The sequence below is a fragment of the Taeniopygia guttata genome, chromosome 3 (genome assembly GCF_048771995.1).
Source record: "Taeniopygia guttata chromosome 3, bTaeGut7.mat, whole genome shotgun sequence".
Taxonomy (NCBI): Eukaryota; Metazoa; Chordata; class Aves; order Passeriformes; family Estrildidae; genus Taeniopygia; species Taeniopygia guttata.
Window position 1 is genome coordinate 22,409,001 of NC_133027.1, and position 15,105 is coordinate 22,424,105.

Genomic DNA, 15,105 nt, shown 5'->3' on the forward strand with positions numbered 1-15,105 from the left:
GTGAGGTACTTAATTTCTTCATTTGACATATGTAGGACAGTAATTTTATTTCCACTTATGTACAGTGACTTCTATTTCATTTTTTTCTTTATGTATTTCCATTTTACAGTTTACTTGAGAATGTTAGAAGGGATCCCATGGAGTTGTCATATGGTTTCTAAAAGGTATTTTTCAAACTGCCTTTGTGTAAGTTCAGCTTCCTGATGGTTTTTTGAGCTGTAGGTGCATTTCTGGACTATCCTTGGATGTTTCTTGTAGAATATCTATTGCAGCAGTGGTACCTTAGAGAAATTTCCTTTGGAGTTAGTGTTAAACACTGTGAATGCAATTGTTCTTACTTTTTGAACATGTTGTATGTTATAATGAAACTATAAATGAGGTTTCATTGATAGTGGTATGAATTAGTCTTTCGTTTTGTGTGTATTCGACAACATGTGAGGGAGGCATTTTTCCTATCTAAGATCATATTTTGTTAAAGTCAGCATTTATTACTTTTCCTCCATTCCTTTTAATATAGTGTCATTCTTGTTATTATATCTATTAGTGGAAAATTAATATTGGAAAATGAATTTCTGAATCTAGAAGTAGTTTAGTGAGTAGAAAAGCTGTAAGCCTGGATACTTGGAAATTTTCAGGGACTGGTTCATAAACTGAAGAACTGAGAATCACTTAAGGGAGACTTTGGGAGTATCATGAGAGATAGAGGCTCTTTATTAGAGGGAAGTGGGAGGCACATGAGCAAGGTAAACCAGAATTCTTATTGTGGACCTATACAACTATGTCTTAGTATTTTTGTTTTCAGATCTTTCTCCGTAATGTCGCTGTACGTGTGTGCATGTGGTTTGCAGAGCAGAATATTGTGACTCAAGTTCTGTCACATATCCATGGAAGAAAATTGCTTCATTATTATTAGCATTTTTTGAGATTTCTGTCAATTGGACTTTTTTTTATTGTAAAGAATATTGAGTTTTACTTGCACCAAAATAATGTAGGTTATTTAGAAACCAGGAACATGTAAAAGTAGAACTTGTTTTTAAGGGAGTGATGACAGGTAATGCTAAACAAGAATTGAAAAATATGTTTTCAAACGTGTGTTTTTAGATCAAAAACTTGATTCATGTTTATTCTGAAATGCCTGAATCAGCAAGACTGTGGGAAGTGATGCATAACTGCACAACATTGATTATATCCTACATGTTCACTGCTCAGTCAGGAAGCCTGAAGCTTAATGTCAGATGCGTGGGTGAAGCAGTTAAGCAGAGCAAAATAAATTGTTCTACTTACGTGCTGCTGAATAGGGGCATTATCTTGGGAAAATCTGTTTCAGTGACTTACTGTACTGTACAATACTTGTTACTTGGGACTGAACCATGAATGTGAATTGTGAGGATCCAAGCTCAAGGTCAAACATTCACTCTTGTTTCTCTTGTGTAATCCCTTGTTTCTTGAAACACATTAAAAAATTGCAGAAATTGTATGAATATTTTTTTCCTTAGAGATACTGACTGTGCATCTCAAAAATTTCCAAGAAAAAAGTAAATGTTATTTCATCATCTGTAAAATGCGATAATAACTTACTGAGAAGTCGATGGCAATATTCAGATTTCCTTGTAGGATCATAGTGAGTCTTGAGCTTATATCTCTTGTTTTTATATTTTTCGCTTTTCTAAAGCATTCTCAGTCGTATCCTCAGTGTCCTTTTAGAATTTCATACTTAATATTCAATATTGTTACAAACCATGGATTGACTAATTTGAATTTTAAAAACTTCACTTTCAAATTATAGAAGGTTGAGAGAAAAGATGTCCACTAGATAATTTCCAAATCAAGGAAAGAGTGAAGACTGCTGATGTTTGGACTAGATGCAGCACTTACACTTGTGTGGGAATCTAGCTTCCATTATACATTTTTTGAAGACAAGGGCTGTTCTTTGCAGGTTACTGCTATTTTTCTTTCTTCCTGTAATTAATGATTTAACAGCTGTATTACCTGATTTCTGATGTAATTGAATAAAATTTTGGAGTTAGAAAATTAATGAAAATAGTGATATTTTTCTAGAGCATGCATTTTAACTTTGTTATTAGAAATGTATTTCCATATTTTGCTCCATATATTTTTGAAACTCAGTTTTAAGACTCTATAGTCTTAATAACTTTATTTATCAGATGAAATACATTTGTTCAACTGGATGATTTTCTAATGATCAGATAGAATGAGTTGTCCTCGATGAGAAACAGCATAGTTACTTTTCCAAGGACAGTAGTACCCAAAGAGCTGAAAATGTTTAGGTAAAGTGTCTCTGTCAGGACCTGGTTTGCAGGCAGCAGTAGTAATAGTAACTGAATATTCATTTCAGTGTATTCTTTCACTTACATCGTTGGAAACAGTGGAAAGGTGGCAATTTTCATCAGTTGTCATCAGTATCTTGAAACACAACCTATGCCATGTGAAATAAGGATGCACAGATTTAGTGCAAGTTGAAACAAGACATTCTGCTTTTGTAATGAATGTCTGACTAATGTACAGCTGGAGGGGGAAAAATGCTTTATTGACTGTATCCATAAATAACATTTCTGTGGCTTTTTATTTTTTTCAAGGTAAGATCTCGATTTGCTGCAGAATGCAACTCTCCCTGTAACAAAATTACTTTATTTTACATGTAAGGCTGATCAGGATTACTATACTAAATTATATTTTGGCGCATTTTTAATAAAAAGCATTTCTACACTCTCTTCATAATAATTATAATTACACATGTATTATAATAATATGTATGTAACTAAATCCTGTATAGGTTTACATCACAATTGAAGTATGCTGCAGCGTATGAGGACCTTCTCTGATTAAAAAATAGAAACTTTGATGAGGATATTTGCAATTAAGGTAGTTCTTCATATACAGTATTGAAAGGGACTAATCTGGATTAAGTTTAAAAAGGGAAATTGCAGAAATACGATTGCTTTTCCAGATGAAGTTTTCTTGATTCCTGTCAAATTATAGCACAAATTAAGATAAATGCTCTTAATATTTACATATTTTTATTTTGCTTGTGAGTGGGACATGAAGGATCTTTGTCTTGACACAGTGATGCAGTTTTCTAGTTTGTGTGGCACAGAAGAAAAACAGATAATTCTTGACTTAAAGCATATGATGCCAGCATTCCCTTTTAATTCTTCAGAGGCTTGCAATTTGTTACAGTACTCTTGACCTCCAGAATGATCTGCAAATTCTGGGGTGATGCCTGTCTTCTTACTTTAGGTATTCAAATAATTGCCATGACAAAAGACAGGAGCAAGGCTCATTCACTAAAAAGTCAGGTGTCCTAAGTGCATGTTTGGGAACCCCTTCCTTTCCCTGGTTTACTTTTTATGCATATTCCTCTCATTCCTCAAACCTTTCTAAGTCGTGTTTTTTCTATTTGTAAAGTAAATATATTGCTACTGAGCTTAATAAAACCATATGTTTGTGCTTGTGTTGGATTCAGCAAGGTCTTTTGCAGAATGGGATTGTGATCTAGGTGGGTGTGCTGCTTGAAGGGTGGAAGCCTGGTGGGATGGTTGGTTTTGGAGGTGGCTGGTTGGCTGTAATTTGAGGCTGGTCACCAGTGGAGAGCCCCACCTGTCCAGCATAGGATGTGTCCAGTTTAATGTTATGCATAAAGTGGAAGTCCACCAGCCCTTGCTCGTGGAGTTTGCAAGTGACACCAAACTGGGGAAAGGGGTGGGCAGTGGATGTGCTTGAGATTCAGGCTGTCATTCGAAAGGACTTGGGTGGATGGGAGGAGCTGGCTGGCAAGAACTCTGTGGAATTCAGCAATGAGGAGGGTAAGGTTACACACCTGGGTGTTGCTATTGGACACGACGTAAGTACACAAATGCTTGGTAAGTTTAAAGGCTAAAAAAGAGAACGTTTTATTCGAGTATCTGATATTTATAGAATTCTAGAAGTGACTGTGAATTGGAGGATGGAATTACTGCCTCTCCAGCCACACTGGTTAAACTAACAGTCTATCAATTCTCTCTTCTCACAAAGAAGAATGTAAAACAGTTATTATTTACATGAACAGTGTGTGAAAACTCTAGTAGAAATATGTAAACAGATTAGAAGGCTGAAGAAGTTTTATGAGAACTTTAAGACTTTTAAAAGAACTACAGGAGAAAACTTAACACTTTTAAAAATCAGAGCAACACCTGGGAAGGAATGTGTCCTTAGAGGGGAAGGGTTCCTCTCACTCGGCACTTGTCAGACCACACCTGCAGTATGCACACTTGCACCCAGTCTTGTGTCTACACCTCACCCCAGTACAAGAGAGATGTGAATGAAACTGAGCAAGTTCAGCACAAGGGAGTGGCAGCAGTGCCTGGAGGAGAAAGAAGCTTCATGGGGGCCTGGCAGTGCGCTCCCACCAGCTGGCAGACTATGAGGAAGGGGGCAGGACCACAGGCTATGGTTATACCTGAAGTAAGAGTAGTTCTAGCTAGATATAAGGACAAGGACAATTTTTTTTTTTGTAGGAGGACAACAAAGCAAGGTGGCAGGATACCTGACATGGTCGTGCAGTCTGTCTTTAGAGATTTTTATCTACTGAGAGTATCTCAGAAGGTAAAGCAGCCTGGTCTCACTTGGTAGTGGACCTGGCTTGGAGCAGCAGGTTGGACTGCATGACCTCCTGCCAACCTGAATTAATCTAGCAAGCAGTGATTCTATAATTTGCCTTGCAGTAATAATCTGTAGAGGGAAAGAACATAAATAGTAAAAATTTAACAGTACTGATTTCACTGTGATCCGGATCCTTTTGACAACTCTACAAATCTTTGCTTCCCTCCTTTTGCCCTTCCTCTAGGTGATGTACTGAGCAGGAATCTAGGTTAAGAAATGTAAGAATTTCCCTTTAAAAAGAAAGGTTAGAAAACCAATCTTCAGCAATGTTTTTGGGGTGTATCTGTAGATTGCTTCTTTTTCATAGTGTGCTGTTTCTGTATATTATCTGATCTTGAGCAACATACTGTTTGGTGTGAGAAAGGGGAGCAGAAAAAGAAGCAAAGTAGCTTTTGTTGAAGTGGATTCTCTATTTATTCTGAAGAATGTGCATCTCTGGCCTTGTTTGAATTGCTGTAAGATATAGAATATCACCCAACTTTATCTGAGCCATGAATTGGGCTTCCTGTTAATTTTGTACCTGAACCTATGCACTTCATTTTTTATTCCATTGCTTGTGATTTCAGTAATTTTCTTTGCTAAATTTAAGAATAAAATCTGTATGGAACAGGATGCTTAGCTATTAATAAAAACAAATATACATTAAAAGAAATAATCATCCAGTCTTGATACAGACTTCATTAATGGCTTACAGTGTGGGATGGGAAGCTGTCAAAATATAAATGGCTGCTTCATTCATAATCACTGTAGACACCTCTTAAAAATTTACAGTCTATGTTTCTTAGTAATAACGTGTATGGAGAACAAATTGTACAATCAGTTTTTATTTTTTCTGTCTGTAAGAGAGCGTTCTTGACTACAGGAGGAAAAAAGTTAATTAACCTTCTACCTTCTGCCTTCTATCTTGTAATTTCTCTGCACTGCTGGAAGAGTCTTCATATCAAATTTCAGCGAGATCTAATTCCCAATGGGAGTTCTGTAGTTCTAGGTGGAAGAAGACTCAATTGGGCATTATACAGCAATATTCACTAAGTGATGTGGACACAAGGGGATATTAGACATTCAGGGCTTTACCTTCTCAGGTTTTCTTGTTTTGATGTTGTTTTTTAGGTTAATTTTTAGACTTTCAGGGTTTCTCAGAGACATTGTATTTCTTCTTGGACTAAGCTAACAAGTCACAGTTTCTTGGAAATGAGTCTCCTTGATTCAGCTTCTGTTTCCTATTATAAAATGTTCATTCTCTCTGCAGTGTTAAGAATGAAGAATCCTAATGTTGCTGCAATAACAGTGCACACACCTGTAAGAGAAGGTGTGTAAGTCACCATTACAGTTCTTGGGTGATAGAGCTGAGAAAGCTTGGCAGCAGGTGCCCTTTGGGAGCCTGGCATGTAAGTACAGTGCCCCCGGGTCTGAATGCTGCCCTGCCTTGTAGTTTTGGCAGAGTTTGTGCCGGTCCCGTTTTTGTTGCATTCTGACTTCTGCTTTCTGGTTTCTGACTGTTGGAAAATACTTTTGTTGAAGTGGAAATGCAGATGTTGATCAGTATTAGTAATCCTTTAGCTGAGAACTGAGAGTCTGTTGTTTGTCCCACAATTAGAGGAAATCATTGAACAAAATCAGATACACAGACACAGCCGAGAAGCCTAGTCCTGGAGGCAAAAGGAGTTACCAGAGGTTTGAAGAAGGGAAAACTGAGTCTCAAAGAGGAATGCTGACATTCTTCTATAGTCTTTGGACAAGTATAAAGGTTTCTTTGCCTATGTTTCATTTGCTGAAACTGCCCTTTGCTGTGGAATCCGAATTTCAGTCTCACAGATTTTGCAAACACTTCGAGTTTGTGAGGTCTGCTGTGGAACACCACAGACTCACTTCCTTTGGTACCAGCTTCCATGGCCAAAGGTGAGTGTAGCTGGTGGAAAATTTGAAGTGTTGGGAGCTGTCCTTAGGAACCATTTCACACTTCGATGATTCTGGTTTGTGGTGTGAGTCCCATTGGAGCTCTGACTGCTGTAAGTGTGGGGGACTTCTCTGCATTAGAAACATTACCCGTGAACATCTGATTTTAATGTGGTATTTTAATTTGTTTTCTTTTTTCCTTACATACCAACTTAAAATTTAGAAAACATTGCAAACTTGGTCAGGAACTGAACATATTGCAGTATAATAAAGGACTATTGTGGTTTTTTTCTTTCAAAATGCATGCACTTAATATGATGATTCCTGATTTTTAGTGCCAAACGTAGGAAGTCACTAGCTAAACACCTGTATTAAAAGCATGCTGTTGTGCTACGTGTTTTTTTTAACAGTAGACTCGCAGGATTGGAATAGTTGGAGTTTTCCTAGATAGATAGGTTCAGCTATAAATGGGCAGGTAAAGTGGGAACTTAAAAAAATGGAAAGCTACCTTTAAATATGAGTAAGAATTAACTGTTCCTCCTCACAGTTTGGCAGGAAAGGGCTGTATGACAACATCAGGAAGTAGACACTGGAAGTGAGGGCCAATGTTTAGACCAGAGCAGGTCAGCTGCCTTTTCATCAAAGTGCCCAGGAGCTCCTTTGCCTCTCCCCCTGTGTCTGCTGTATGTGTGGCACACAGGGGAAATATGGAGAAAGAGGGGGAAAGGAGACAATTTTGTAGACCACCTTTGGGCCCACAGCAGTCACTGCTATCTCTACCCACATCTGAAGCAAAGAAGATGATGAGCACCAAGTCAGGTGAATTCCTTTTGCATCTGGATGCCAATGGGAATAAAGTAACTCTGAGAGCTTCTTTCTGTCCCTTTATTCCTGTGATTGCTGTGGAGTCTGGAAGGGTGAACTTTGAGTCATTAAACAGAGGTTATACTGTGTTTGAGAAAACAGTGTTACATGGGAGAAAAGAGCTCCATATTTTTATAACTTCAATGAAATTTTGAATAAGTCAGGGGAGTTTTTCAGTTATTCATATTCATAATTTTATGATGAAATATGCATGAACATAATAGCACGTGTTTCATGTTTAATAAGGAGTTTTTTCTTTTTGCAGTGTTTAAAATACCTTTGGAACAAAATCTTCATATTTTGTGTCTCAAAAACTGTTAATTTTTAAAATATAATTTTATGTTGAAGCAAATAACATCTACTTGGTGGACTCAGTGCTGCGTCTGGAATTCCGAGTTCATTGTGAGGCCCCAGTACAAGTGAGGGATTGGCAAACTGGAGCAAGTCCAGTGAAGGCACTGCTATGGCTGGGGGTGGGAAGAGGTCAGGAGAGGCTGAGGGAACCGGGTTTGTGTCATTTTGAGAAGAAAGGAATGAGGGGGATTGAATTGCAGTCTTCTACTTCCCAGGGCAGAGTTGGCAAGAAGGTGGAGCCAGGCTTTGTTCAGGGGTGCGCAGCAGAAGAATGAGAGGCAATGGCCGCAAGCTGCTGCAGGGCCAGCTCCATTTGGGCTTCCAGGAAAAACTCTTCCTGGAGTTTCTGGTTAAACTCAGGATGCTCTGGGAGGTAGTGAAACCTCCACCTTCATGGGGTTTCATAACTTGGGGGGCTAAGGCCCTGAGTAACCTGATTTAATTTTGAAAACACCTGTCTTGAGTGTATGAGAGAACATTCAGAAGTCTCTTTCAGCTTAATTTGAGCTTTGATTTTCATGATTATTGTCTAAATGCACCTGTAATCTGTGCTGTGGAGCTCTGTTAGCAGGAGAATCAATGGGAAAAGCACTTGAGCTACAAATGCAAATGTACCATATGCTGCTAGTCAAATTAAACCATCTGCCTTAATCTTGATTTAAACATCTTTGGGTTAGCTCCTCTGTCTCTCAAAAGAAAAGTGAAAAACTTCTCTTTGAAATATAGTGCTATTAGAAATTGTTCATAAACATGCTGTCTGCTACATAATATGGCAATTATTTTGTTTTTGGAGGGTGTTAATGCAATCTGTAATACACAAGCTCTCTTTCTTGCTGCCGGGTTTTTCTCAGCATCTAAAAAATAGTGAAAAATATGTGGAACTTCAAAATGAGTTAATGTAATGTTTAAATCAACCCCTGAGGCATTCTCAAGTGAGAAAGTGTATCTTTCTTCTTGTGAATAACTGCACTGTTCAGATGGGAGCAAGCAGGTCAGTGGGTAGGACTCTAACACTGTGTCTATGTCCTTCTTTGACACAATTCTTGTGTAATTTGAAGCATGTCGCTGTGAGCTAGATCAAAATGGAAATCAAGCTCCATGGCTCAGCTCTGTGTCTTGTTAATATTTGCTGGTGAGGAAGGGATTGATTTTTAAAAAATCATTGTTGGAAATTAACTTTGATAGATGTTTAAAAGCTTGCATCGTGTATTTAAAGAAAAAAAATCATTCTGAAAGCCTTTTAGCTGCTCTCTTAAAGATGCATTTGGAAAAGGTGCTGAGACTCACTTTCAGAGGTTTGCTTTGTATTACATGTGTCTCACTTGAAAACCTATGCTCCAGTCATGAGCAGCTTTGAAAAAATACAGGAAAATAGCCATTTATTAAAATTGTAGCTATCTCTTGTTTTGGCTGACAGTTTTGGTGTGGCAGGATGCATTCCAGACATCTGTGAGCAGGAACACGCCTTGGAGCTCTGCAGATACAAAGTGAAAGCACATAATGGAATTAATTGTGTTATAGACAGATGTTGGGTGAATCCTTTCTGAGTCTTGGCTCTGAAGCTACTTGATTTTGTCTAGGACTGGATTAAGAGCTACCAAAGCTTAAGACAGTTTAAAAGGGAATTTTGTGTGCTTAGTAAATGAAGTTGTTACTATCTCATCATACTGAGATCTTGCACTACCAGAGTTGTTATCTTTCCTGGCACATCTGTCCTGATAATTCACCCTTGCAAACCTAATGTTAGGGAGGTAAATTGCCTGGTGCCTCCTAGGGTTGGATCATTTTTCGAAGCTTTTTTTTTTTTTTTCCTATTCACTGCCACTTTTTCTGTAAGTGGCAATTGATTTGACCTTTGAATCCTGATCCATTTAGTTTAATATTTTGCCACTGTACCTTGAATTTCACTGTCTCCTTCAACTTAATCTTTTACTATTTGGGCTATGGAGACTTTCCAAGGGCATGAGCTGTTTTGTTGCCAGCAGAAGATAGAACTTCTTCAGATGAATATCTATGGGCTACTTAAGAGTAGGATAGAAAATTCAGCATTGGCTCTTCCATTGTCTTTTGTAGCTTTTGGAAACTGACTTTTCCTCCTCAGCCCTATTTTGAAATCTGTTTTTTTGACATGCTGTCTTTTGAGTTAGAGTGAAAATGGACTGGGGGCAGAGTGTGTACATTGCTTAGTACAATATGTTTTCCTTCCAGATCATTCTGGAATGTCACTAGCCTGATGGGGAAGGCAGGATGATGTCTATGGGTTCTGGGCTTTGCTCTTTTCAGTTGTGTGTTCAGTACCAATGTAGGGGAATGTTTTGTAAAGTTACTCTTTTCCTTAAAACATGAGATCAATGTCATTTGAGAAAAGAAGTTGAAAGAAGAGGTCCTCAGGAGCTCAGTCTCTTGTACTTCACTCTCCTTAGGAAAGGTGGAAGTAAAGGGACTCGAGCAGAATTTTTAAGATTAGCAGAAAAAAAAAATGGAAAGAAGCTGTCTACAAAGTATATAGTTAAAACTTGTTTTTTTCTGATTGCTGAATAGAGAAAAGCATCATGAAAACTCATAAGCTTCCTAGAATTTTTATCCCTCACCCCTTCATGAATATTTTGAGATGGAATATATACTCCAAACAGACATTGAAATAACATATTTTCGTAATCTCCTTGTGATTGTCACAGTGGGAACAGTAGAGTATAAAATAGTTAAAAAACTTTTCCTTTCTTCAGCTGACTTACTGAGATCATTAAAAGAATTGGGTCCAATACTGAGGGCTGTGTACATAAAAAATTGGACTGTATTCATATCAAAGCAAGAAGCCAGGCAAATTTCCTCTCTTCCATAATGGTATTAGCTAATAGGTATGAGCTTGGCCAAATTGAAAAGGAGTGGCTCAATATTTGGAAATTGTGTTAATCTATAAAACATGTTCCCTTCATTTTTGCAGAGTTTTCCAGTCTGCTAAAGGTGCGGTGGATATACTAGAATGGACACAGAGGATTTCCCTCCACCACCACCAGAAGGTAATTGAAATAGTTTGGAGTTTAAAGCCAATTTTTTGGTAAGAATTTTATTATCTTTCCAGCAGTGATTTTACTTCTGCAACATTCCCTTTCCCCATATCACCATAAGGCTTGGTCCCAGTGGTATTCTGTTGAAACATGAGCTCCTGTCATCCTCCTGGATGTCCCTTCTTGGACTTCATTCGCTGGTGTAATTAGAACATGATGGGAAGAAACCTTGGAACAATTTGTCCTTGCAGTCTAAATCTGAAAATATGGAAAATGCGTGTTTTTTATGGCAACTCTTTGTAGTCAGAGCACAGACACCTACGGAAGAGTATTACGGATGCTGGACTGAGGGGCTCGTTGTGTGAAGTTAACACTCAGTGCCCCTTGCCTGTTGTATCCTGGTAGCTGGATGGCCTCTGGTGTAACTCGGGTTTCTGAGGGCACAGAGGTAGGATCTGCAAAGACACTGTCTCACTGCCTTTTGCGTTTATGCTTAAAGAGCATTGCGTGTGGTGATTTTTTTATCCTGTTCAATCTCCTGTAAGCACATCATTGTGTAGTGCTTGCTAGTATATATTTTAATACTTAACAGGATTTGGCTTTTGGTAGCTGGATGTTGAGAGCCTTCACAGAAGTATTATGTGCTTGTTCTGGTCATCCTAACACATAAATTTATGGAGATCTGTGATTGAACCTGCTTTTATTTCAGTTAAGTTGCTATTATAGTTTGTATAGATAGTGATTTATATTACTTAGGGACTTGCACTTTATTATATATATTGATAGATGTATATATTAATATATATAAATAATATACATTATTGCTTATAAGACATTTCACTTAATGTTCACACAAAACTTACATGAAGCCATTTGATTATAAAAGCAGATTTAATCTTAGTTTTGTTCAGCTGTAACTCCTTAGGAATTTGGGAATTGTCATTCTAGATCTGAACTGCTTTCTCTTTGTTTTGGCCTGTTACTAGATATTACCTAGGGAGTTGGGAATGTGAAAGAAGTAGAAACTTCTGAAATCAGCTGTTAATGGGTTAAATTTCTGGCCAACATTATTGGCAGTTTCATTTATGCTCTGAGATATCTTATTGTTGGTAACAATTCCTTGGCTGTCCATGTCCTAATCCATGTGATCAGGACCCTGAATTTAGTTCAGTTTTGTTTAGTGGCAGTTACTGTGAGATTGTCTCTATGGGATAATCCATCTCCAAAGCAGTGTAGTGCTGTAGGGGAAGATCCATCCCTGAGGAATCAATATTTCCACTTGAGCAGAGGCTGCCGTTTTTCAAAGACAGCCAATAACTGCGGCAACAGCTCCAACTTGGTGCAGCATTTCAGCTTGTGGGATACTCTGACGAGATTTCAGGGTGACGCAGTTCAGTACAGTTCCAGAATTCAAGTTCTTTCTTGGCAAAGGTTTTTGTGGCATGTAGAACTATGTATATCATGTCCTTATTTTCAGACATGTCAGTTCTTAATAGGCTGGGATTAGATTTATTTTACATGAATTGAGATTCTGCTCTACCTAATCTTGCATTAATATCCATTGATACTTTTTCTGGGGAGGGGAAAGGGGCAGGGGGGGCTCCCCAGAGACCAGCACCAAGCCTGACAGAGTTCAAAAAGTGCTTGGCTAATGCTCTCAGGCACATGGTATGATTCTGGGGTGGCTATATGCAGAGCCAGGGGACTTTGAGGAGCCTTAAGGGTCCTTTCCAGCTTAGAATATTCTGTGATTTTTCTCTCATCTGAAAAAGCTTTGTCTGAAACTAGTGAAACTTACATATTTTTTATTTTGCCATTGCTAACGGTCTTAAAAACATACTAAAGGGCCTATCAGTGAAGATAAATTTTAATAATGACACTAAAAGACATTTTAGTTCACTATCTAGCTAATTCTCATTAGCTGTTTTGCAGGTGGAAAAGAAGAGAGGATTTTAGGGCCAAGTGTGACAGCAAATACACATAACAACTAACAAATGAAGATTTCTTTTGCATATGCAGTGGCCATCCATGTATCTGTTCAGGAGGAGTGAGCAGCACCTGTCAGTGCCTTTGGACAGTGGGCACATGGGTGGGTTATCCTAGCTCATAGTGGGGATGACATTCCTGTCGGGTGCAGAGCCCTTTGCTACAGCGTTAAAAAAAATTCTTACTTTTGGCATAATGATTCTAAAATCCCACATAGAGGCCACAGATGAAATCAATTGCTTTTTTAAAAAGAAAGTTCTTATCATGTTGTGGGAATTTTTTTGTTTACTTATTTTTTGTCGTAATAAAGATAGCTGTAGTGCTGAAAGTCATGTGGGCTCCTTTCTATCTACAAATATATACCTTGCACTATAAATCTCAGCTTTATTCTTGACAATTAGGTTTTCTATGGTTTTGCCAGGTAAATTCTCCACACTTACTTTTTATCAAATTTTAATGTATGCAAAAGGGAAGAATAGTGGTAAACCTTCATCTTTATCATGGGGATGTTGCAAGAAAATAGATGAAAGATTAAATAATATGTTTTCATTAGCCATAGCCATCTGAATCTTGTTTAAGTTAAGGTGCATTAAATGTCAGTACTGAAGCTGCTTCTACCACTACTTGATAAGGAAAAACTACGTATGATAAAAGAATGGAATGTAACATACTTTATTTATTTTATTTTATTCTTCTTATGCAACTTATCTGTTCATAGGTGTTTGGACATTCCATTCATGCATTGCTAATCAGGTAGTGACAAGTCTGTGCTGGTTACATTTCCTACCTCAGAGCAAATTCAAGTACTGAGTAGCTTGGAAAAATTATTGCCTGTGTGTTCTGTACTCTAGATTGCTTTAAAAAGAACTTCTTCTAGCCATTATTAAAAATCTCCTAGTATTTTTCTTTGTATATGTCAAGGGTTTTGTATGTTTTAGCAACCAGGGAGCAGTTGGAGTGGGGTAGATGCAAATGCTTCCTTGGCTAAGAGCTAAATCTAAAAAAGTACTTCCAAAATGGGTACTTGGAAATGATTGATAGTGCTGGCTCATGTTCTCTTCTTTAGTATGTCTGTACATATGAATTTAGGAGTGAAGTGCAGGTATTTAGAATTTCTTACATAAAAGAATTCCATGTCTATCTTGTGAAATAAAGTAGAGGATGATTCTTGTTCTGTCAACAAAAAAAAGTCCTTTCTTGAAAGCTAAATGAAAATGGGAGATTTTATCATGGCTGTAACTTGTAATTATGCTTTTAATTGGTTGCTGTAATTGAGTGTCCTTAACCAAACCCATTTAGACAAGAAGAGAATATCCTGTGGACTGCAGACTGTGGAGGGAGGAATTACAAAGCTGCTAGTTCTAAGAATGTGGCATCACATTGAATCTGTTATGTACAGGACTTAATTTCACACTGAACAACTGGGGCTGGAGGCTGGATGTTAATGTCAGGATGGTGTTTATGTGTGATGGCCTGTATTTGCACAATTACTGCTTTATTAGGAGATGTCATGTCTGGCACTTTTTCATTCCTCTACTTGGAAAATATTTGCACCTTGCAAAGTGGAAGTCCTTTTCTTGAAGTGAGGACTTGAGAGGTGTTTATCAGAGCCTGTTTCCAAACGAAACCTGTGTTTGTTTGCCTGGCATGATGGATACCTGAGAAACTGCTTCTTGCCCAAAGGAAACTGGGGATACTTTCTGTGTCAAGGAGGCTTAGTTTTGCAGTTTCATTCTCTCCGAATATGTCAGTCTCTCACTCTTTCTGGTACGTGGCACTATGCCTCATATGATTTCTCTGTGAAAACTATTAGAAAGCATTGGGTGTATTTCCTCATACTGAGTATACTTTTCTTTGTTTCCCATTTATAGAAAATTAACGTAAATTATGCATTAAAATTTTAAAATGAAATACTGAAATTTGAGTGTTTGTACAAGGACATTGTGAAAATCAATTTGAATGCATAGTTTTCATAGTATTGCCGACTATTTCATAGTATTGCCGACTATTCTCTCTAGCTGAGAGAGAATCATCTTCATTTGAGAAGTATGAGAGGTCCTCTTAAGGACCAAGTATAGTGGAGAACTGGATGTTCACTCACCCACACCACTGTCCCTAGTTCCTTGGGTAAAGCTATATAAGAAGCCTTGACATGCTGAAGTTTGGGATTTAAGATACTCTTCTTTGAAATAAAGTTGTTTTTTTCTAAAACTGGTAATAGAATAAAAATAGATCCTAGACACCAATTTTGTACACCTTTATATAGAAAAAAAATCACTTCTCTAGACCTATGAGTGGGATATTTCTTTGCTCCTGATATGGAGACATGTAGAAAAAG

The 15,105-nt window shown here is 37.7% G+C and overlaps 1 protein-coding gene across 8 annotated transcripts in view; it reads left to right on the forward strand.

Moving 5' to 3' along the window:
* The window catches only part of ARHGEF10 (Rho guanine nucleotide exchange factor 10), a 111,370-nt gene that overhangs the window by 4,829 nt on the left and 91,436 nt on the right, over positions 1-15,105 (forward strand). For 2 of the 8 annotated variants that reach the window (XM_002194430.6, XM_072926428.1), the window contains exon 2: positions 10,718-10,793. The exons of 5 other annotated variants lie outside the window; for them this stretch is intronic. In XM_002194430.6, coding sequence (XP_002194466.2) covers positions 10,757-10,793 — 37 coding nt within the window. In that variant the 5' untranslated portion in view covers positions 10,718-10,756. The remainder of the gene's footprint in view (positions 1-10,717; positions 10,794-15,105) is intronic. One more of the 8 variants, XM_072926429.1, reaches the window with a different exon arrangement.